We start from the raw sequence: 24,960 nt of genomic DNA on the forward strand, positions 1-24,960 counted from the left end.
TCTTCTTCAATATGTACTTTCCACAAAAGTTCAACTGACACAGAATCTATCATAGATTTCATGAAGAAGTGGGAGGGTTGAGAAGGAGGCACTTATATTACAAAAATGCAAACAACTTCAAATGGTGTATTAGACACCCTGTTTTTGAAATACCCTCCAGGACTTTCAGGTCTAGTCAGAACTGAAGAACAGGTATTGGACTTATTCTCTCACAATAAAATAAAACTGAACAAATGTAAAGCAACTGCTTTCAGACATTGGATAAAAGCCATTAGAGGACTACAGTCCCTGAGGAAAGTGAAACATTGAGTACCACATTCATCCTGGCTTTCTACTTTGGGACACTTTGCTTAGCATCCTGTTCATTTAGTTGAGATCCTCGAAAGAGTAGTCCTCATTGCTCCAGGGCAAGGCCACTCTAAGCGTTTCCTCACAATGTATATTAGTAAAACTTGGAAGGTTAAGATCTATCAACAAATTAGCTGCCTTTCAGAATAAAATTACCCATTACTTAAGGGAAGACAACCAAATACAGACTCTCAAAAAAGGAGCATCCACAATATCTAACATATAATCCAAGGGAGTTAGTGTTTAATGAGTACAGAGTTTAAGTTTGAGAAGATGAAAAAGTTCTGGAGAAGGATGGTGGTGATGGTTGCACAACAATGTTGATGCTACCGAACTGTACAGTTAAAAATAGTTAAAATGATAAATTTTACATTATGTGTATTTTATCACAATATTTAAAAATACCCTCTAAGACTACTGCTTCCAGAAAGAAGGACAAGATGTACCATCTTGCTTGAAACACTAAAACACCAGAAAACAAACAAACAAACAATGATATGCAAATAGTGGGCATCAGGCAGCACAGGACAGTAGTCCTTCAGAAAGGGAAAACAAAAAGGTCCTACAATGTCTCCAATTTACTGTCTGGACAGAGTTTCCAGACTACAGCATTGGGAGGGGAAACCCTAATGGAGGCCAGTAGTTTCCCTGAATTGAGAAAATGGAGCTAGGAGTCAAAAGAGGCCAAAGCAATCAGAGTTGAGAAGGCAGAGTACTAGAGAGAAGAGAATCATGTAGAGAGAGGGTCCCAGAGATTTGCAGAGGGTCCCCTTGAGTCTTCAGCTGATTACTGATCAACACATTGTATATGATGACACCAAGAGAGACTGGAGAGGGGCGCCTGGGTGGCTCAGTTGGTTAAGTGACTGCCTTCAGCTCAGGTCATGATCCTGGAGTCCCCAGATCGAGTCCCGCATCGGGCTCCCTGCTCAGCAGGGAGTCTGCTTCTCCCTCTCCTGCTCCCCCCCTCTTGTGCTCTCTCTCTCTCTCACTCTCTCTCTCAAATAAATAAATAAAATCTTAAAAAAAAAAAAAAGACTGGAGAAAGAATCACCCAAAAGGACCAGAGGGAGGGGAGCCTAGCTGGCTCAGTAAGTGGAGCATGTGACTCGATCTCACACATTGGGTGTAGAGATTACTTAAAAATAAAATATTTTTTAAAAAGGACCAGAGCGAATAATCCCTACACTTTACTCAGGACCAGTAATGTTCCAAGTATCTAGAATACAAAGGTTTATAATTTACAAGGTATCAGATAGAATACCCAAAAGGTATTATTTCAGTAATGGAGGGGGGGAAAAGCCCCAGTTAAAATCTACTTGAGTCTCAACTAACAAAGTTTTAAAAAAACAATAAAAGTATCAAACTTTTTCCAAGTATCTTAATTGTACTGCAGAACAAAGTTCAAGAATATTTGTAGAAAAATATCTGCCACATAAGATAAAAATTACACTGTCTAGCATTCAATCAAAAATTACCAGGCATGCAAAGAAGCAGAGAAACATGATCCATAATAATGAGAAAAATCAATCAACAAAAACAGAAAAAAAGAGGGAGATAGATGATAGAATTAGTAGACAAGGACATTAAAACAGTCCTTATAACCATAAACTGTATGTTTGAGAAGGTAGACGAAATGTTTAAGCATGTTAAATAGAGACATAGAAATATTGAAAAGATCTAAAATGAACTTCTAGACTTGAAAATCACAATGTCTGAGATGAAAATTACACTTGGTGGGTTTAATAACAGATCAGAAACTGTAGGGACAAAAATCAGTGAATTTAAGAATACAATAAGACTACCCAAAATGAAGCATAGAGAGGGTGGAAAATGAAAAAAAAAAAAAAAAAAAAAAAAAAGTGAATAGAATCATTGAGCTGTAAGATAACTTCAAGTAGCCTAACATACTTGTAATTGGACACCACAGGAAAAGTAGAAGGACAAGAAAAAGATTTGAATAAATAACAGAATTTTCCAAGTTTGATGAAACTCATGGCCCACAAGCCCAAGAAATTCAATGAATTCAAAGAATCATGAATAAAGTACATCAAGGCATATCATAATCAAATTGCTCAAAACCATTGATAAGGAGAAAAATCTTGAAAAGAAATCAGAGAAAAAAGGTACATTACATACAGAGAAACAAAGATAAGAATGACATGAGACTTCATATTGGAAACAATATGAGCCCAAAGACAATGGAACAAATAGACAGTATTGAAAGTAAAAAGCTATCAACCTGGATTTCTATGGTCATCAAAAATATCTTTCACAAAAAAGTAAAATAGTTTTTCAGACACTGAAAAGGTGAATGAATTCATCACCAGGAGACCAGATCCACAAGAAATTTTAAAGGAGGTCCTCCAGGCAGAAAAAAAGTAATAGATGGAAGATGGAAATCTGTATCTATATAGAGAAAGAAAGAGTACTAGAAATACTACATATATTGATAAATATGAAAGCAAGCTTTCCCCTCTATTAAGAAATCACCTTAATAGATCATTGTTAAATTTTAAAAGTTCTCACCACAAAAGAAGAAAAAAGGAAGGAAGGAAGGAAGGAAGGAAGGAAGGAGGAAGGAAGGAAGGAAAGAAGGGAGGGAGGAAGGAAGGGAGGAAGGAAGGAGAGAAGGGAGGGAGGGAGGGAAAAAATTGTAAGTACATGAGGTGATGGGTGTGTTAACTAAACTTATTTTGGTAATCACTCTATAATATATACATATATCAAATCATTACACTGTACACCTTAAACTTACACACTGTCGTAAGTTGGTTATATCTCAGTAAAACTGGGGGGAAGAGGTCATTGAGATGCACATCATTAGCCATTAGGAAAATATAAATTAAAACCACAATGAGATATCATTTCAGACTCATTAGGATGACCATAATAAAGAAGATGGGCAATAGCAAGTGCTGATGAGGATGTGGAGAAGTTGGAACATTCATATACTGCTGGTGGGAATGCCAAATGGTGCAGCCACCATTTAAGAAAATATCTGGGGGCGCCTGCGTGGCTCAGTCGTTAAGCGTCTGCCTTCGGCTCAGGTCATGATCCCAGGATGCTGGGATCGAGCCCCGCATCGGGCTCCCTGCTCAGCGAGGAGCCTGCTTCTCTCTCTCCCACTCCCCCTGCTTGTGTTCCCTCTCTTGCTGTGCCTCTCTCTGTCAAATAAATAAAATCTTTAAAAAAAAAAAAAAAAAAAAGAAAATATCTGGCAATTCCTCAAAAAGTTAAATATATACTGTATGACTGAGGGATTCCACTGCTAGGTATATGCCCAAGAGAAATGAAAATATATGTCCACACAAAAACTTGAACATTTATTCCAGCATTATTCATGAAAGTCAAGAAGTGGAAACAGGCAAAATTTCATCAACTGAAGAATGAATCAATAAAATGAGGTATATTCATACAAGGGAATGTCATTCAGCAATAAAAAGGAACAAAGTTCTGGTACATGCTACAAAATAGATGAACTCTGAACACTAAGTGAAAGAAGGCAGTCATAAAAGACCACATATTGTATGATTTCATTCATACCAAATGTCCAGAATAGACAAATCTATAGAGACAAAAAGTAGATTAGTGATTATCAAGGATTTAGGAGGATAGATAAATGAGGGTGACTACTAAAATATATGAAGTTTATTTGGGGGATGATGAAAATACTCTAAAATTGATTATGGTGATTGTTGCACAACTCTGCATATACTAAAAACCATGGAATTATACACATTTAATGGGTAAATTGTATAGCATGTGAATGATATCTCAATAAAGTTGCCATTAAAAAGATAACCATTTGAAACAAAAATAATTGCAATATACTATAGGGTTTAAAATGTATGGCAATAATAACACAAAGGCCAAGAGCAGAAAATGAAAGAATACTGTTGTAAGATTCTTTTTTTTTAAGATTTTATTTTTTAGTCAGAGAGAGAAACAATACCAGCAGGGGAACGGCAGGCAGAGCAGGCAGAGGGAGAAGCAGGTTCCCCGCTGAGCAAGGAGCTTGATGTGGGACTCGATCCCAGGACCCTAGGATCATGACCTGAGCCGAAGGCAGTCGCTCAACCGACTGAGCCACCCAGGCGCCCCTGTTGTAAGATTCTTATACTATAAGTAAACTGGCATAATATTACTCGAAGGAAGTTAAATGTGTAAATTATAAACAAATCAACCACTAAAATTTAAAAAAGAGATAGCTAATAAACCAAAACCAAAATTTTTAAACACAGTTTCTCAAAAAAGATGGCAAAAAAGGAAAATAGAAATGAGAAGATACTGCAAATAAAAAACTAACAGCAATATGGTAGATTTACACTAAAGTATACCAACAATTACATTAAATGTAAATATCCAGACACCCCAAATAAAGGCTTAGCTTGTCAGGTGAGTTAAAAATGTAATAGCTGCTTATAAGAAACCTAGTTTCAGGGCGCCTGGGTGGCAAAGTTAAATGTCCAACTATTGATTTCAGCTCAGGTCATGATCTCAGGGTCGTGGGATTGAGCCAGCATTGAGCTCTGCACTCAGCATGGAGTCTGCTTCACATTCTCTCTCCTTCTGCCCCTCCACCACATGTTCTCTCTCTTTCTTTCTCTCTCTCAAATAAATAAATCTTAAAAAAAAAAAAAAGAAAAAGAAACCTGGTTTTGAATATAAAGACACAAATAAGTTAAAAGTAAAGGGATGGGAAAAGATATACTTTTCCAACACTAACCAAAAGAAAGCTGGAGTAGCTATATCAGATGATGTAGATTTCAGATCAAAGAATATTACTGGAGATAAAAACTGGTCATTTCATAGTGATAAGAGTCAATTCATCAAGAGGACATATACTAAATATTTATGCACCTAATAACACAGTTTCAAAATACACATAGTAAAATCTGTTGGAACTCTAAGAAGAGACAAGGCCACAATTACAGTCAGAAGTTTCACCCTGTAATTGGGAGAATGAATTGACAGAAAATCAGAAAGTATATAAAAGGCTTGAAAAATACTACCAACCAATTTCATTTGTTGATTGACCCTTCACCTACCAACAGCAGAATACACATTATTTTTAAGGGCTCATGGAACATTTGCCATGACAGACCATATTGTGGGCCATAAAAAACTTAATATTTTAGGGGTGCCTGGGTGGCTCAGTTGGTTAAACATGACTCTTGGTTTTGGCTCAGGTCATGATCTCAGGGTCCTGGGTTCAAGACTTGCATCTGGCTCTGAGCTCAGCGGGGAGTCTGCTTGAGGAGAGAGATCTCTCCATCTCCCTGTGCCCCTCCCCTCATCTCTCTCAGATAAAGAAATCTTTTTAAAAACTCTTAATATTTTAAAAGGATTCAAATCATACAAAGTTTATTTCTGACTCTTGGAATTAAATTAGAAATCAATAACAGAAAGATTTCTTTAAAAAACCCAAATATGGGCGCCTGGGTGGCTCAGTCGTTAAGCGTCTGCCTTCGGCTCAGGTCATGATCCCAGGGTCCTGGGATCGAGTCCCACATCGGGCTCCCTGCTCGGCAAGAAGCCTGCTTCTCCCTCTCCCATTCCCCCTGCTTGTGTTCCTGCTCTCCCTATCTCTCTCTCTGTCAAATAAATAAATAAAATCTTTAAAAAAAATATTTGGAAACTAAATAATATATTTTTTAATAACCCATAGGTAAAAGAGAAAATCAAAATCAAAATGAAAAAAATATTTTGAACTGGATCAAAATGAAAACACAACATTACATTACAGGGCTTAATGATGAATTCTACCAGACACTTATGAAAGAAATAGTACCAGGTCTACACAAAGTCGTTCAGAAAATCAAAGAGAGAGTACTTCTGAACTCATTATATGAGGCCAAATATTATCCCATTATCACAGCTAGGGAAAGACATTACAAAAAAAGGTATTATATACTAATATTCCTCATAGACATAGATGCAAAAATTCTAAAACAAGTCAGAAAATTTAATTCAACAATAATACAAAAAGGATGGCCAAATGAGATTTATCCCAGGAAAATAAGATTGACTTAACATTTGAAAACCAATAAATATAATTTACCATATTAACAGGCTAAAAAGCAAAAACAATATAATCATCCAAACTGGTGCAGAAAAAACACTGGATAAATCCAACATTGATTTCTTTAATTAATTTTGAATTGAGGTATAACTGACATACAATAACCTATTAATTTCAGGTGTACATCATATTGATTAAATATTTTAATACCTTACAAATGATCCCTATGATAAACCTAGTTACCATCTCTCACTATACAAAGTTGTTACAACATTATTGACCATATTCCTTATGCTTACATGACATCCTCATGACTTATTTTTTAACTGGAAGATTTTACCTCTTAATCTCCTTCACGAATTTTGCCTACCCTCCAACCCCTCACCCCTGTGGTAACCAAAGTTTTGTTTCCTATATCTATGAGTCTGTTTCTGTTTTGTTTTGTCTGTTCATTTGTTTTTTCAGATTCCATATGTAAGTGAAATCATATAGTATTTGTCTTTCTCTGTCTTACTTACTTCACTTAGCATAATACCCTCTAGGTCCATTCCTGTGTCAAAATGCAAGGTTTCATTCTTCTTTATGGCTGAGTATATTCCACTGTGTACATATATATACCACATCTTCTTTATTCATTCATCCGTTAATGGACACTTAGGTTGCTTCCATATCTTGGCTATTATAAATAATGCTGCAAAGAACATAGGGGTGTATATATCTCTTCAAATTGGTGTTTTCATTTTCTTCGGATAAATACCCAGAAGTGGAACTGCTGGGTCATATGGTAATCCTATTTTTAATTTTTTGAGGAACCTCCATACTGTTTTCCATAGTGGCTGCACCAATTTACATTCCCACCAACAGTTTAAGTGTATGAAGGTCCCCTTTTCTCCACATTCTCCAACACTTATTTTTTGTCTTTTTGATAATAGCCAATCTGACAGGTATGAGGTGATATCTCATTTTGGCTATGGCTCCCTTTGATTTGCATTTACCTAGTAATTAGTGATGATTATCGTTTTATGTGCCTGTTGGCCATCTGTATGTATTCTTGGGGGAAAAATGTCTATTCAAAACTGTCTGCCCATTTTTAAATCTTTTTTAGCATTAAGTTGTGTAAATTCATTATATATTTTGGATATTAATCCCTTATCAGATGTATGATTTGCAAATATCTTCTCCCATTCAGTAGGTTGCCTTTTCATTTTGTTGGTGGTTTCCTTGGTTGTGTAAAAGCTTTTTAGTTTGATGTAATTCCATTTGTTTATTTTAGTTTTTGTTTCCCTTGCCTGAGGAGACTGGTCTGAAAAAATGTTGCTAAGATTGACATCAAAGAACTTACTGCCTATGTTTTCTTCTAGAAGTTTTATGGGTTTATGTAAGTCTTTAATTGATTTTCCATTTATTTTTGTATATAGTGTAAGATAGTGGCCCAGTTTTCCCAACACCATTTATTGTAGAAATTGTCTTTTCCTAATCGTATATTCTTGCTTCCTTTGTCATAAACTGAGCATATATGTAAAGTTTTTTTTTTTTCTGGGCTCTCTATTCTATTCCATTAATCTATGTGTCTGTTTTTGTGCCAGCACCATACTGTTTTGATTACTATAGCTTTATTGTATAGTTTGAAGTCAAGGAGCATAACAGCTCCAGCTTCTTTCTCCTTCTCAAGATTTTTTCGGCTATTCAGGGTCTTTTAAGATTCCATACAAATTTTAGGATTCTTTATTCTACTTCTCTGAAAAATGCCCTTGGTATTTTGATGGGGATTGCACTGAATCTGTAGATTGCTTTGGATAGTATGGATATTAATATTAATAATATCAATCCTTCTGATCTATAAGCACAGTATATCTTTCCATTTATTTATGTCATCTTTAATTTCTTTCATTAGTATCTTATCATTTTCAGAGTACAAGTCTTTCACCTCCTTGGTTATATTTATTCCTAGGTATTTTATTCTTTTTCATGCAATTGTAAAGGGGATTGTTTTCTTAAATTCTCTTTCTGATAGCTCGTTATTAGTGTACAGAAATGCAGCCAACTTCTGTATGCTAATTTTGTATCCTCTGATTTTACTGAATTCATTTATTAGTTCTAGTAGTTTTTTGGTAGAGTCTTTAGGGTTTTCTATATACAGTATTATGTCATCTGCAAATAGTGAGTTTTACTTTTTCCTTTCCAATTTGGATGATTTTTATTTCTTTTTCTTGCCTAATTGCTTTGGCTAGGATTTCCAATACTCTACTGAATACAAGTGGCAAGAGCAGGCAACCTCGTCTTGTTCCTGATCTTAGAGGAAAAGCTTTCAGATTTCCCCACTGAGTATGATGTTGGCTATGCATTTGTCATATACCTTCATTAGGTTGAGGTACATTCCTTCTATATTCATTTTATTCAATTTTTATCATAAATGGATGTTGAATTTTGTCAAATGCTTTTTCTGCAGCTATTGAGATAATCATATGATTTTGATCTTTCATTTTGTTAATTTGGTATATCACATTGGTTGATTTACAGATATTGGACCATCCTTGCATGCCTGGAATAAATCCCATTTAATCATGGTGCATAATCCTTTTAATGTATTGTTGAGTTTTGTTTACTAATATTTTGTTGAGGATTTTTGCATCTATCTTCATCAGGGATATTGGCCTGTAATTTTCTTTTTGTGTGGTGTGTTTGTCTGACTCTAGTATTTCTGATTTAAAAAAAAAAAAAACAACTTCAGCAAACTAAGAATATAAATGAACTTCCTCAATCTAATCAAGGGCATCTCTGAAAAAAACTACAGTTACCATTATAACTAGTGGTAAAATACTGTGTACTTTCAGCATAAGAAGAGGAATAGGTAAGGCTGCCTGCTTTCACCACTTCTATTCAGTATTGTACTTTACTGCATTGTTTACAGTCCAATAAGACAAAACATAAAAGAAATCCAGGGTAGAGGGAAGAATTAAAACAGTCTTTATTCTCTAATGATATACTTATCTATGAAAATGCTTCAGTCTATAAAAAAGCTACTAGAATAAGTGGGTTTAGCAAGTTTGCACAATGTAAAATAAATATACAAATATCACTTGCATTTCAATATCTTAGTTATAAACAATCAGAAATTGACATTAAAATAAAAGTCATTACCAACAGCATCAGAAATAGAAAATACTTGCATAAACTTGACATAATATGTGCAAGATCTCTACTCTGAAAACTGCAAAACATTCCTGATAGAAATTAAAGAAGACATGAATAAATAGATGTACCATGTTCATGGAGTGGAAAATTCAATATTGTAAAGATGTCAAGTCTCTCGGTATTGATATGGGGGTTTAATGCAATCCATATCGAAATCCAAGCAGGCTATTTTTGTAGAAACTAACAAATTGATCCTAAAAAGAGCTGTAAACCAGCTAAGAGAAAAACATGCACTGAGGACGGTATGGGTTCAATCCAAGATATCAATAAAGGTAATTCTAGGATGGAAGCTGGACAAGAGCCTGAGAAAATAGGCTAAAGGCACATGATGGAAGAAGAGAGGACCAAAGAAAGAGGGAAGGAGAGGCAACCAAAATTTTCAGAAAAAAAGAAAAAGAGCCTGGCCTATTTAGAAGTCAGTGGGCTCCAAGAAAAACAGAGTGGGTTCCTACCCACAGATAAGATGAAAATAGAATAGGAAGATATCGGGGATTCAGTGAAATTCTCTTCCCAACAACATGAGTGACACAAGAGTTGTAGCACTGTAACCATGGAGAAAGCCATGTAACCATGGGACACCATTTGTGTGGCCTCATGAAGTAGTATGAAGGGGACCTCCACTGCAGCTGTGGTGTACGTGCATGCAGCAGGTGAAATGGGAATTCCAAGGATTTTGTAGTCTACATGGTTGGAGGTTTTGTTGGGGTGTGGGAAGCTGTTTTGGCTGAAGGGGAAGTGGCCAGCAGATGAATGGCTTGAGCAGAGTCCTGGCCTAGGAGATACAAATCCTGACTCAGACATTTCCAGCCTTGTGATCCTGGTGAAGTTATTTAACCCTTTAGATTTGTTTCTGCTTCTGGAAAATGGGGATAAAAGTGATCTCTACTTTGTAGGGTACTTTGAGAAATTAAAGGCTGTGATGTTTGTGGTCAGTGCAATAGCCAGAACATTTTACTACACTTGAGAAATGGTCATTTGTAAAAGGAATGTTGGGAAACAGTGAAAAGCAGAGCCTGTGTTGGGGGGATTGTGAGGAAGGGGAGATGGAGGTTGGGGGCATCGGACTTGGAGGCCACCACAGCCAGTTTGGGGCATGTGGCTCTTATCCTGTGGCTGCAGTGGTTTTAAAAAATGTTTATTGAGCAGCTACCATGTGCAAGGCACACTCATTTAATCCTGGTTGTATGCATGTGAAACCAAGGTTCTAAGAGGTTAAATAATTTCTCAAGGCCACAGTACCAAACGCATTCAGGGAGCGGGGCATGGCACAATGAAAGGGGAGGTCTGGGTGTCTTAGCTGACAGTGGGAGCACTGGAAGGGAGCTGGTGGCTGCAGGTCAGGGGCTGGTTTGGGTTACAGGTGTGAGAAGTGAGAATGAGACTGATGACCTGGGGTGGGGGCTCAGGCCCAGGATATGTGAACCTGCTGGTACACCTGCAGCCCTGCTGGGCGGGTCCACTGAAGGTCTGTGGGGCCTGATTAGGTCCAGAATCTCAAGTGACTAGGGGAGAATGGGAGTGCGGCAGGGGTGTCGAGGGTGGAAGCAGACATTGTTAGGAGCCTGATAAAATACAGTTCAAATTGCATCGGAAATGCCTGCTGCCTGCCCCAGGGCCAGTCCCTTGTTAGTCCAAGGCTGCACTTAGGACTGGTATTTAATGAGGGCCCGTTGGCAAGCTCTATCACCTGCCAAATGTTGAAATACCTCCACATCAGTGCTCTCAAGCCCAAGCCCCAACTCCAACTCCTGCTCCCCAGTGCCCTATCTCTGCCCTGGGGACCTCCTGCCCCTGCACAATCCACCAGAACAAGACCTTCTTGCTCTCCTTAAACACTCAGCAGGTCCTCCCTTGGCCGGCTTTGTTCTTGTTTTAGTTCTGTCCGCATTGCCCAGCCCTTCTCCCTCACCTCCATCTGTCCTTTGCCTGGCTCCTTGGGGTTCCACTCAAATGGTCCCTTCCCTGGCCCCTCTAAATTTGTGACCCCTTAGCCTCCCATACACACCACCTCATCCCTTTCCTGGCTCTATTTTTCTCTGGTATACCATATATATTTACTATCATAGTTAATGCCAGTCTCCCCTATTGGAACGTTGAAGACTTGACGACAGGCCTCTCTGTTCCCTGTAGTATCTCCTGCGCTCAGAACAATGCCTGCACATGCGAGACATTCAATGAGGGTTTGATGAATGACCGCATGAACCAACGAATAGTGGATGTGCTGTGGTTCAGCAGCTCATCAGTGACCACGGCCGTGGGGCTTACTCCCAGAAGGCACAGCTCGGATGCCCTGAAACTCCTTGGGAGAAGGTGGACAGGCAGACAAGGTCCTTGTCCTCCAGGAGAGGTCCCTAGTGGGACAAGGAAGGGGGAAGGGAGGAGGTGTAGGCTCAGCAGTCTCACAAAGGCCCAGGACACAGGGCTTGATGGCCATGTCTCCCACAGGGAAGGCTTGCAGCAAGGGCTGTGCCCCGGCTTTCAAAGGTCTTGGCCAGTTTAGAGGTTGTGGTAGTTTTTTTTTTTTTTTTTAAGATTTTATTTATTTATTTGAGACAGAGAGAATGAGAGAGAGCACATGAGAGGGAGGAGGGTCAGAGGGAGAAGCAGACTCCCTGCTGAGCAGGGAGCCCGATGCGGGACTCGATCCCGGGACCCCAGGATCATGACCTGAGCCGAAGGCAGTCGCTTAACCAACTGAGCCACCCAGGCGCCCGAGGTTGTGGTAGTTTTGAAACTGGAAGCAAAAGCAGTGTGGCCTCCGATGAGGCCCCAGTCAAAGCTGGAGCTCTGCTGGTGCTGCGGCAGCAGCCAGCGTCTGGCTGCACAATGTCCAGCTGTTCAGTTGCTTTCTTTTTTCGGAGGCTGTTGGCTCACCCCGCTGGAATGGGGTGGCACTTCAGGACATGAAGCTTGGAGCTGGTGGCAGGTTTCTTGGAACTGGGAGCAGGGAGATCTAAATTAGGACCTTTATATCACACGAAATAAATAGAAGCTGAAGTAGAGGGCTGAAGGAATTAGGCAAAATGCCTTTATACATAACTTCTTGAAAAATGGAGGGGGGAAAAGTTAGAAAACAGAACGGTGTTTATTCACTCAAGTCCCAAGGTATTTGCCGAAAACAATGACACCTCTGTCTGCCACGAACGCACATGTTAGAAAGAGCCAGGCTTTCTCTTTGAAGTGTCCTGCCACAGAAGCCTGGGTGATAAACGCCGAGCGCTTTGTTGTCCAGGCTCTGGTGGAAGATTGAGGGCTGGCCCAATTTTAAGCCGCCTCCTGCCTCCAGGGAGGTAAGAGGAGCCGCCCACAGCCGGGGGTCGTCCGCATGGTTGTTTCTCGTCTGGCACCCCTGAAGCCCACCTGCTGTGGATTTACCGGTAAGCTCCTGGGGTGGGGCCTTGTTTCTCTCTGCAGAGGGGGGCCCGCCGCAGGGCCAGGTGTGACGGGGAACGGTGGCCCTGGGAGGCGCTGAGAAGGGTAAGAGGCGACGCCACCACACACAGTGGCCCGTCTCCGGGCCCGCGTGCCCCAGGCACTGTGGCGAGCAGTCTTCTTCCCAGGACGGCAGTGGAAGGGGAGGAGCCCAGGACGGGGCCCAGGACGGGCAGACAGAAGGCACCTTGGCAGTGAGAATGAGGACCTCACCAAACAGAGCAGCGGCAAGGAACTCGCTCAGCAGAAATCATCTCAAAGGGCTTATGTATTGAAGTCCCCTAATCACCGTGTCAAATGCGAACTGAGAAAGGCATAAAGGACACCTTCAGCGCCAGTAGACCAACTGTTTCTCCTACAGACAAAACTCCCGCCCCCCACCCCCAGCTTCTCCAGGGGTGGAGGGCAGTAGGAAGCCCCGATACGGAGCATTTGCCAATTTCTACGGTGTAAATACTCCCAGCATTGAACAGAGTTGGGAAGAGATGCATAGAATCCCACTACACAGTATTTCCACCATACAGATTCTACATACATCAGTAACCCCAAAAGCATAAACTACAGCAATCCTTTGCTTTTTATATAACTGGTAAGTTCACACATTCAATCTTCAATAGTTGTGAACAGCCAGCTCACAAAATCCCTGAAAACTAACGATGGGCTCTTGCTACCTGGGCCGGCGGAAACCAAAGCCAGCGTCCCAGACCTTCCCCCAGGCCAAGGAAGATGGCAAAGCCGGTCCTTGCAGAGAGGATGGTCTTGCTTGCCGGTACCAGGCAACTCCAAGACAATTTGCACTACCTTCCCAGCAAGGTGTGCTCTTGGCTTTTTTTCTCTCAATTCAGCAGCGGTTACAAGTTTGGCATCAGGCTCATATTCTCTACGACCTTCCTGAAGAACCGCTGGCTGGCTGTGGTCATAGCTGGGAGGTGGCGGGAGCCAGCAACCCAAGCAGGGAGCACCTGTTCTGGGGGGAGGGGGTGTAGGTCAGCCCCAGGCCTCTGGTGGGAATTCAGTCTGTCGTGGGGGCCATGTGCACAGGTGTGTGATGAGCCTTTCTAGGAGCTCTGCCCAGAGACCATAGCAATCACTCTGCCTCCTGGGCTCAGGTTTATTATTTCGTTGTTGCTTTTCTAGTGCTCTTGTTTAGTTCTATTGAAAATAACTACAGAAAAGTGCACACATTTTTAAATATACCGCTGCATGAATTTTCCAAATGATCTATTCGGGGAAGCGTCACTCAGCTGAAGAGACCCATTTCCAGAGGTGGACACCCTCGTGCCCCTTCCCCGTCAGCAGCCTCGCCTCAGAGGTAACCGTGACTCTGACCTCCCCTGCTTTGCTTTCTTGTTCTTGAAATTCACATACATGGAATTCTATTCTGGCTGCTTTTGCTCAGTATTCTGTTTGTGCGGGTCAGTGTTGTTGTGTTTAGTGATAGTTCCTTCGTTTCTGAGATGTAATCCATCACATACATGTACCGCAATTTGTCCATTTGGGGTTGTTTCTAGTTTGAGACTATTAGGAACAAAGCTCATATAAAATTACTTGTACTATTGCGTGCATTTCTGTTAAATGTATGTGAGGGAGTGGGATTGTGTCAAAGGGTACCAGAGCGTTAGCTTTAGTAAATACTGTTATCGTGGGTGCACCAATTTACACTCCCAACTGCGGTGTACGAGAGTTCCAGTGACTCCTCATCTTCACTAACACTTGGTCGTGTCAGTCCTCTTTATTTTACCCATCCTGCAGTTATCTAGCAGTATCTCATTCTGGTTTTTACATTTCCCTGATGATGGGTATTGAATAAATTTGGCTATTAAAATGCTTATTAACTATCTGGATATTTGTGAAGTGCTCATTTCTAAATATATTGTCTTTTTATTGATATGCAACACTTACATGTTCTGGGTCCTTTGTTGGATTTCTTTTTCCACTTCCTGGCTTGATTTCTCTCTCAAGGGTAATCTGATAATGAGTTAATTGTAATGACATTCAATTTCTCTTATTTCTACCCTTATGGAGTTTTTTGTGTCCTAATAAATCTTTGCCTATTCCAAGGCCAGTAAGATTGTCTGTTTTCTTCAGAAGCTTTATTATTTTACTTTCCATACTTAGGACCATGATCCATTTGGAGTTCATGTTTACGTATGGTGTGAGGTCAAGGTTCACTTTTTTCCATATGTACATCCAAAATTACTTTTTCTGATTATTGATGGTTGTCTCATTAGGATTTTGCAGTTCCCAAGTGTTAATTCTTGCATTTTTGCTAAATATTTTATCTTTTTTTTCCCCTTTTCTTTCACTTTTTAGAGAGTGTGCACACGTGTGTGAGCAGGGGGAGGGGCCGTCAAAGGGAGAGGGAGAATCTTAAGCTGTCTCCACGCCCAGTGTGGAGCCTGTTGGGGGCTCGATCTCATGACCCTGAGATCATGACCTGAGCTGAAATCAAGAGTCAGACACTTAGGGCGCCTGGGTGGCTCAGATGGTTAAGCGTCTGCCTTCAGCTCAGGTCATGGTCCCGGAGTCCTGGGATCGAGTCCCGCATCGGGCTCCCCGCTCTGTGGGGAGTCTGCTTCTCCCTCTGCCTCTCTCTCTCTCATGAATAAATAAAATCTTTAAAAAAAAAAAAAAGAGTCAGACACTTAACTGACTGAGCCCCCAGGTGCCCCCCTTTTCTTTCACTCTTGAAGGGGAAACAGGGAGAGACAGTATCACCTGGAGGCAATGAGAAAGTGAATGAGCACAGTTCTCACCCCAAACCAGGAAGTCAGGATCACACACCATCTCCACTAGAATTAACCTTGCTTGGACCCCTCCCATGCTCCAGTACAAATACCCCAAGTGAGCCAACCATAGAGCTCTGGTCCTCAACCTCAACGGACCAGAAAGGCTGCCTCAAGACTGCTCATCCAGGTAATCTGTGGTGAAACCCAGAGGTTAAATTATCCTTTGCTGTATCATCATGATGTCCACAGTCATATTAGGGAGATTTCAGGAACAAAGCTGTATTTTCCAAATGACTTTGAGGTAAATTGATTTCTTCTGTTCACTTGATGACATTCCAGTCTGGGCTACATTGAGGAATTCTACTTCCTAATCTAACAAAGCCCTTCTTATATAGGACCAGCAAACTCTCCCTGTGCAATTTCCAGGCCCTAATCTTTTTTTTTAAAGATTTTATTTATTTGAGAGAGGGAGAACACAAGCCGGGGGGCGGGAGAGAAAGGGGCAGAGGGAGAGGGAGAAGCAGGGAGCCTGACATGGGGCTTGATCCCAGAACCCTGGGACGATGACCTGAGCCGAAGGCAGACACTTAACTGAATGAGCCACCCAGATGCCCCTCCAGGCCCCAATCTTAGGAACAGTTACTAGCTTCCTTTTATCAAGGATTTATGTTAGGCACTATGCTAAATACTTTATGAGATTATTAATATTACTATTAATCTATATACCTACTTCTTCAAAGCCTTTCTTACCATCAGGAATCACACCATATATTGTCTATTCAGCTGGAAAACAAATTTCAGCGTCCTGGTTTCTTGTTCACTGCTGTATCAAAACATCTAGCCCAGGGGCGCCTGGGTGGCTCAGATGGTTAAGTGTCTGCCTTCGGCTCAGGTCATGATCCCAGGGTCCTGGAATCGAGCCCCACGTCTGGCTCCTGGCTCGGTGGGGAGCCTGCTTCTCCCTCTCCTCTGCCTCTCCCCCTGCTCATGCTGTGTCTCAAATGAATAAAATCTTTAAAAAAAAATCTAGCCCAGTGCCTACCACATAGTATGTGCTCAATCCACATTCATTTTCACTGGTTTCCAGGCCTTGCCCATCCCTTCCTTCCCAGGAAAGCACTTAAGGTATATGGCCACATGAAGGCAGACAGCCCCTCTCAGATCCTTGGCAGAGTGAAGAGGAGAAAATAAAAAAGGGATTAGACATGGCTGATGATCAACTGTTTTTACAATTGTTCTTTTAATATAGTTCGATTAAAGTTTAGAACACCTAAATGTACTTCCTGTTTCTTTCACGAAGGACCATACTGGAGATGTTTTTGGTCCTCGTTCTGACAGACTTTACTGTCTGCTTCTTATCGGTCTCATCACTACGTACCTCTTGTGGCAGGAGGACTTCCCACCTTTGCTACCGTCTCTTCTGCCAGCGTCTTTTAATCTGTATCTTCAGCGAGGGTCAACGGACTTAAACAGTTTCATTGCTTCAGCACCGTGGTGTCAGCCCTGCCCACATGCCTCCACTATACAGTCTTAGGAATTACCTTAAAAATGTAGTAACCTTGTGTGTTGCTAGGGCACCCTTTCAATTTTCTATTCAATTTCCCATTATTTTAGCATAGATTAAGCTGCTCTGCAGAGAAAACAATTTAAACTCTTAGGAATAGTCATTGTTTTAAGTTATATGTTATTCTGAATTAAATGCTATCAGATTAAAAACACAGACTGATAATACTCGCTTTCTTCAATCATCTCTTAGTGCTCACCAGAAGATTCTCCAAAAGAGAAACCCTACTGCTTGGCCTCAGTTGTCCATGAATCCACAAGTGCCTCAAAGGAAAATGGATACTGAGGAATGTAATTTGATTACCTTCAACATTCTTATATGTGTTCACATAAAATATCTTACATTAGCTAGAACAGTAAACTATCATCTGTGTATAAACTTTCTATTCACAAATTAAATAGCCAATCACGTGAACTTGAGTTTAGTAACCTTTATTTAGGCACAGAGGCATGTTTTGATCCAGGCTCTAAAATTTTCTAAGATCCTTGGTTACACTCTATGGATGTATCATGGCTCTTCTTTTCCAAATGAAGATAATGTATGTGTCCTGAATTTTCTAGTAGAATCCTTTTTAAAAAATACTTGAGAAAAATGGACAAGCATGACAGTAAACTGGTATTATTTTAGAACGCTCTTTATTTTGAAACTTACACCGGACATGTATAAGGCATGTTCACAATATTTGTTTGATGTACAAAACACATTTTCTCACTCTCCAGTTGCTCTTCTTTTCCTTTATACCTGCTGCTACAAACTGGTCCCTACATATCTTCCTATCTACAGTTCTCAGTTATTGTGAACATGTAGACAATGTTTCAGGGACCTGCAAGGAGAATCTGCCTCAAAATACAGAGTGAGCATCTATGGACTAAGTCACTAAGACATCAAAACTCACAAGGAACCTAGGCTGAGGAAGATGACCAAATTAGCTCACAAACTTGGGACTGTGAGCTTCCAGGGGAACAAAGAACACAAAGAAAAACATTTTTTTGATGTCTGAGAGAAATGGAATGTGTCCAGAATTCATGTTTCTATATTTACGACTGTCTACAAGTCACTAAAGAGATCTAATATTTTAACAGATTCTAATGCAGTTAAAGTTTTGTTCTCACACCACAGTACAAGAGTGCATGCATTACTTCACACAGATGTCAAACACAGAACAAGTGAAACGGGCACCTCAGGATTGTCTAATTACACAAGTGCCTCTTTCTTTGGTGGGATAAGGGAGGGAAATGACGGTGACTGTTTCCCTATGGCACCTACTATGTGTTAGACAGAGATACCCGAACATTTGTCATCTAACTCATGAAGAAGGACAAATGGGGCTAGTAAGAGTAAGATATTCAAAGAACAAGTTCCAAATGTAGCACGGGGGTGATGAATATTTAGCCTCAATTTTCAGGGCAAAAAAAAGTCTCGGCTGATACTAATAAGAAAGTATTTGTAATTGATTTTCAAAAATCAGATTATATCTTTTAGGTGATGAAAATAAGCTCTTTTATAAAGAGCCATTTATTCTACTGGGGGGAATAAAACAATGAAATGAAAAAGCAAAATCACATGGTGTTTCATGAAAAGGAGATTTAAATCTTTGGGTTTAAATCAGCCAGTATGTTACCATTTACTACAGGTTATTAAAATGTGTTTGCTTAAGCCCATTTAAATGCAGAATCTTTGAGGAAAAATGTAGGCATGATATAAGGGATATTGACTTGTAAAAACTTTAACCTGGGGCACTTTAATAGGTCAGAATACTTTAAATTCAAGTACTGCTTTGAGGTGCTCGTAACACTTCCCAAAAGAAGCCTTCCATCTCAGAGAGCACCTCTGTAAGAAGCCCCAACAATTTAGGAATGTGGCTACACATAATTTTATTAGCCACTATTTGCTATTATCGAAGTGTTTAATAAGAGCAGGGAAATTACTATCAACTGTATTAAAGATTTCCATTTATTAGCACTGTGACACACAGTGCAAAGAATCTCAAATGTTTGCTTTTTATACCAGAAGTAATATATTGTTATTCTTCCAATTCAACAAACCAGTAAATTACTCTTCAGTGAACTGTGACTACCTAGAAAAGCAGGCTGACCTCTTCCAGAAGGTGCCGGCTGTTCTTCTTACAGGAGATCCTGATCAAGGCAGGCTGGGCAAGTGCTCTGCCCTTTCAGCCACTGCTTAAAGCACTGAAAATGAGAAAATGAAATCAGTGTCTTCAGGAACATGTGGGGCCTTAGCTCTCCTGTGCTGCTCCTCAACAGACATGGTTAAGTTCACCTCCAAGTCTGGTGGCGCCCGGAGCTGCCCAACACTCAGGAACACTAAAGCCTACTCAAGCGAGGAGTGTGCCCCAAGCCCTAGGAACAAATCATTTGCCTCAGAATCTGACCCCTGGACTCTGGGCCTCCGACCTAATCTCAGGGGGATGGTCTTGCCCCTCCACTTTCCCTACACTCCGGCTTCATTCTTGGCATTTAATTCCAGGGATCGGCATTTTCTTGGTCCTGGGACTCACCCAATTTTTGACTGATCCTCTCTCTGCCTGGTCTTGATTCTTGTACATCCCACCAGCCTCCACACCACAGCCTTGACTGGAACCTGTCTACCATTGTGGTCCCAAGTTGCTTGTGGCTGCCTGATGCTGCTAAGAGCTGCGTGTGTGTGTTAAGTCTGACAGCCCAGGCACAACACCCTATACCTGCAGGAGACAGGCCATGCAAGAGACTGCAAGCTGTCTTGACTCCTCCTACTAAGTGTATTGTATCTATCCCTTTTTCCAAGGGATTAATAAACTGACATGGCAGAGACCTGATCTATTCTAACCAGAAGGAGGGATACAGAATGAATGCCCACAGCACCCAAAATATTTACCCAGAGATCTTGGAAGGGTACAAGCCAGAATCTCCCAGGATCAGGCACAATGGGCCCAGTTAGGTTTAGCTTTTCTCCTCTAAAGTGTTAAACTTACTTCATATACTGCACTAAATTGACAAAATGCTGCACTGTGCATCTATTCAGCCATGTGTGTAAGAAATTACCTTTTAAGAAACAAATACTGTTTTGAATTTCAGCACCAACATATTTGAGGGAGCTGACTAGGACTGTTCTCCTCCACCCATGATGTGATGGATGGAAAGGACAGTGCGCAAAACTGCACACCCTAGACCCCAGGAGGCCTCTCCCCCTTTCCACAGCAGCAATCTTTGGAAAGGGAGACAATGAACACCGGCACAAGGAGGCTTATACAGAAAATGCTTTGAAAACTCAAGTACTGACACCTATGAAAAAAAGTCCCTTTTTGGGGCACCTGGGTGGCTCAGTCGTTAAGTGTCTGCCTTCGGCTTGGGTCACGATCCCAGGATCCTGGGATCGAGCCCCGCATCGGGCTCCTTGCTTAGCGGGGAGTCTGCTTCTCCCTCTCTCTGCCGTTACCCCTGCCTGTGTTCGCTCTCTCTGACAAATAAATAAATAAAATCTATAAAAAAGGGGGGGCGCCTGGGTGGCTGAGTCGTTAAGCATCTGCCTTCGGCTCAGGTCATGATCCCGGGGTCCTGGGATCGAGTCCCACATCGGGATCCCTGCTCGGCGGGAAGCCTGCTTCTCCCTCTCCCGCTCCCCCTGCTTGTGTTCCCTCTCTCGCTGTGCCTCTCTCTGTCAAATAAATAAAATCTTAAAAGAAAAGGCCCCTTTTTATTTTCAAAATACTTAATAGTCAAAATTCATGATATGAGGATGGCCGAAGAGAATTCTTACCCCTTTGTGAAACCTGTGCCCACATTTTAGCACACGCACATTTTTGGATTTGAATACCTCACGGCATAGTTCACAGGAAGCTGCACCCGATGCCTGTGGAAACAAACGTATCCCCGTAATGAAGAATAGCTAAATTCCTTTTTACTACACACGCTCTTCCTACAAGTGGCCTTTATACACTTTCGTCATTAAGGTGGCAAATTACTCCCAATTATAGCTAAGCAGGCTGAGGGAACGACTTAGTTTTTAACAGCATTTCTTAAGAAAAATTACAAACATACAAAATAAAAAAATATACCTTTAAAGTTCTAATTTTCTCACAGAAAAAAATGTTTTATATGGCTAATAAGTTCCCAGGAAATTATTACAAATTTCTAATTATCCCACCCCACACCCAAACTACGGTATGAATATTATAAATTAATCATTCATCTATTTACCTAACAGTTGGGGACAGAAACATAAATTATGACACATCCACACTATGGACTATTACGGGGTTAACTGAAATCATGATGGAAGTCCACAATCCCTGACACAAAGCTGGTGACGACAATCCTCTGAATAAAAAGGTTACAAAGGTTACAGGTTACAAAACAGTACATATCATATAGCCACATAATTGATTTTTTTGAAATAAAGATAACGGGTGTAGAGAGAGATACCTTGTAAAGAGCCTGGAAAGATACAGAATGTGAACAGCAGTTACTTTCAGTTAAGAGATTTAACTTTTTTCTTTGCTATTTTCTAAAGTTTCTATGAATGTGGATTACGTGTGCAAATCAAAACAAAACAAACTGATGGCTCATTCAGCAAACATCCGTGGTCAGGGATTGTGCGGGGCGCGAGGGCACAGAGCTGAATGGGAGAGTTTCTGGCTCGAGCAGCACACAGTCTGGTGAGCACAGACAGCATTTTCTGTGAAAGCAGAGTTGGAGTGCCACCCAGGACACCATGCACAAGCTCCCCCCACAAATCACAGCACCTACCCACACTGCACCATTATTTTCCACTCCTCCTCCCCTCCAAACTCTGAGCACCCTGAAGGCAAGGAAGGAGCCCTGTTCATCTATATCCTTAGCAAATGGCAAAAAACCTGGCCCCAGAATGATTCTCCATAAACTCAGGCGAGTGAATGAGAGCAGCCCTGGCCATGGGATTAAGGTCAGGGATGCAGATGGGGACAGTGCCTAAAGGCTCTGAAGACCCTGAACTGCTGAATGGGGTTTTCTTTCTCTCCCCTAGCATTGATGGGGTAGATATAGTAGAATGAGGGGCTCTAGCTCCACTCTGTGGCCCGATGGGAGGGTCAGGGAGCAATGGAAGTGTCAGTCCCAGGGAAGGGCAGATTAAGACCTCTGTAAAGCTCAGAGCTAGGTTTGGCTTGAAAAACCCAGTTAACTTGATTTATTTTTATTAGCATGAAAAGATGGGCACATACATTTCTAAGTGAAAAAAAAAAAGACACAAAAAGTATTTATAGTTTTGACTAAATTCATATATACACACACATACAAAAGAGGTTAGAAAAACACATACCAATATCATAATACTGGTTACCTTAGGGGGTGGGTTTTGGGGTTCTTTAAAGGCTTTTTATTTGTATTTCCTACCATGAACACATACTGCTTTTGTAATTTGAAAAGATAAAGCAAACTACTTTTAATTTTTAAAAAAACTACCTATAATTATCAAACTAAGTCCCAGTTTGAATACATATTTTTCTTGTAAGTCAGCTTTTACAACTTTATCATCATCAACAACAACCATGAAGCAGAAAGTAATCTCTCCCCTGAAGGTGACTGCATTCTATGTGTGTGTTGGGGGGGGGCGGTGGTGGTGGCAGGTGTCGGTGAGGATGCTCTGAGAATTCAGCCTGGTTGGAGGACCACCCAGCACCTGGCCAGTCAGCAGCCTGGGGAGAGGGAGGCACTCCAGCCAGGTCTTGCAGGAAGGCTCTGCGTGCTCATAAGCTCTCTCATTGGAGTTAGATGCTCTGGGAAATGAGTATATATGGTTTGGAAAATAGCCAAAGAACAGTGGAAAATGAAAATGTACAGGAGGAATACAAACATTAAGTTCACACAAAGATTCACTGCGTAGTTCAAGTCAGCAAACAAGTACTCTGTGCAATCATGCATCACTGACTCCACTATGGGGCCAGAAACTCTTCTAATTTTCATTTCATCTAAACTCTGATACCGGGGTGCCTGGGTGGCTCAGTCGGTTAAGCATCTGCCTTTGGCTCAGGTCATGATCGAGTCCTGCACTGGACTCCCTGCTAAGCGGGGAGTCTGCTTCTCCCCCTCACTCTGCTCCTCCCCCAGCCTTGTGCTTGCTCGCTCTCTCTCTCAAATAAATAAATAAAACCTTTAAAAAAATAAACTCTGATATCACAGTTGGACAAAAGGGAAGAACATGCTTTATACCAGAACTCAATCCGGAGCTCACAGCCCTGAATGGCCTCTTTCAACCACGTTTGGTTCCTACTACACAGTCCCTAGCATCGGCTGGCTCCATGTGGTGAGGATTAGGGAATTACATGCTACACACCCAGATCAAATGAGGAATGCTGGCAAGCTGCATGAATCATCTGTGCCTCGGTTTCTTCATTATAAAATAAAGACAATTACAGTACCTTATCAATTGAGATCATAGATACCACAGTATTTTATAAAAAGATCTATGTAAATGTAACATTCTTATTGTCCAAAAGAACAAAAAACATTTTAAATCCGTGTATCAAATTAAGGCAAGTTTAGCCCATAAGATCAAGTGTCCAGTGTCCCCCCAACCCCATCCAGGCACTCAAGGGGAGGGAGAGGGGAAGCAACCAGACTTGCGTGAATACAGAGCTTGACCCTGGTCATTCTATTCTAGCACTTCATCCAGACAACAGCCTGAACAAGCAGATAATGATATTAGCTCACAGTGTTACTAAGTGACAGAACCAAGTCTGGGATTCCAAAGCCCATGGTGACATGGAATAAAATGATTCAAAAATCATTTTCCCCAACTATTCAAATTATCACACTTACTATAAAAAATTAACTTGTATTTGACTGCCAGTAGGCCCAGTTCCCAAAATGTGGCCAGAGCTCTCCTGGTCTCTCTAGTGCAGGGGCTTCTCCCAACAGGGACCCATAGGTACCCACAAAAGCAGAGATGTTCTAATGGAACACTTAAGTACATCTAAATTTGGTCTCTAATATTCTTTAAAAATTTATTTATTTGAGAAAGAGAGTGTGCACACGAGTAAGGGAGGGGGAGAGGGAGAGAGAGAATCTCAAGCAGACTCCCTGCTGAGAGCAGAGCCTGTCAAGGGGCTTGATGTCACCACCCTGAGATCATGACCTGAGCCGAAATCAAGAGTCCATGCTTAAGTGACTAAGCCACCCAAGCACCTCTAATTTTTTTTTTTAAAGTAGGCTCCATGCCCAACATGGGGCTCAAACTCACAACCCCAAGATCAAGAGTTGCACACTCTACCAACTGAGCCAGCCAGGGGCCCCTGGTTTCTAATTTTAAGATCAAACAAATTAGGTCTAGAAATGAAAAGAATGGGGCTAAATCATGGACTAACTATTTTGTCTCCTTCTTGTTCTTCATTAAAAAAACAAAACTGAGGGCGCCTGGGTGGCTCAGTAGGTTAAGCGACTGCCTTCGGCTCAGGTCATGATCCTGGAGTCCCTGGATCGAGTCCCGCATCGGCCTCCCTGCTCGGCGGGGAGTCTGCTTCTCCCTCTGGCCCTACCCCCTCTCATGTGCTCTCTCTCATTCTCTCTCTCTCAAATAAATAAATAAAATCTTTAAAAAAAAAACAAAAAACAAAAAAAAAACTGAGGGGGCGCCTGGGTGGCTCAGTCGTTAAGCGTCTGCCTTCAGCTCAGGTCATGATCCCAGGGTCCTGG

General features: G+C 41.3%; 1 protein-coding gene across 7 annotated transcripts in view; it reads right to left on the reverse strand.

Moving 5' to 3' along the window:
- Window positions 1–17,917: 17,917 nt before the first annotated feature.
- Window positions 17,918–24,960, reverse strand: part of TTC3 (tetratricopeptide repeat domain 3) — a 119,278-nt gene continuing 112,235 nt past the window's right edge. For 5 of the 7 annotated variants that reach the window (XM_021678063.2, XM_021678061.2, XM_021678062.2 and 2 more), the window contains 2 exons: window positions 21,050–21,142; window positions 17,918–19,482 (listed from right to left, as the gene is read on the reverse strand). In XM_021678063.2, coding sequence (XP_021533738.2) covers window positions 19,417–19,482; window positions 21,050–21,142 — 159 coding nt within the window. In that variant the 3' untranslated portion in view covers window positions 17,918–19,416. Of the gene's footprint in view, window positions 19,483–21,049; window positions 21,143–21,576; window positions 21,582–24,960 lie in introns of all 7 variants that reach the window. The other 2 variants (XM_044919404.1, XM_044919429.1) reach the window with 1 other exon arrangement.

Source organism: Neomonachus schauinslandi, chromosome 1, assembly GCF_002201575.2.
Source record: "Neomonachus schauinslandi chromosome 1, ASM220157v2, whole genome shotgun sequence".
Classification (NCBI taxonomy): domain Eukaryota; kingdom Metazoa; phylum Chordata; class Mammalia; order Carnivora; family Phocidae; genus Neomonachus; species Neomonachus schauinslandi.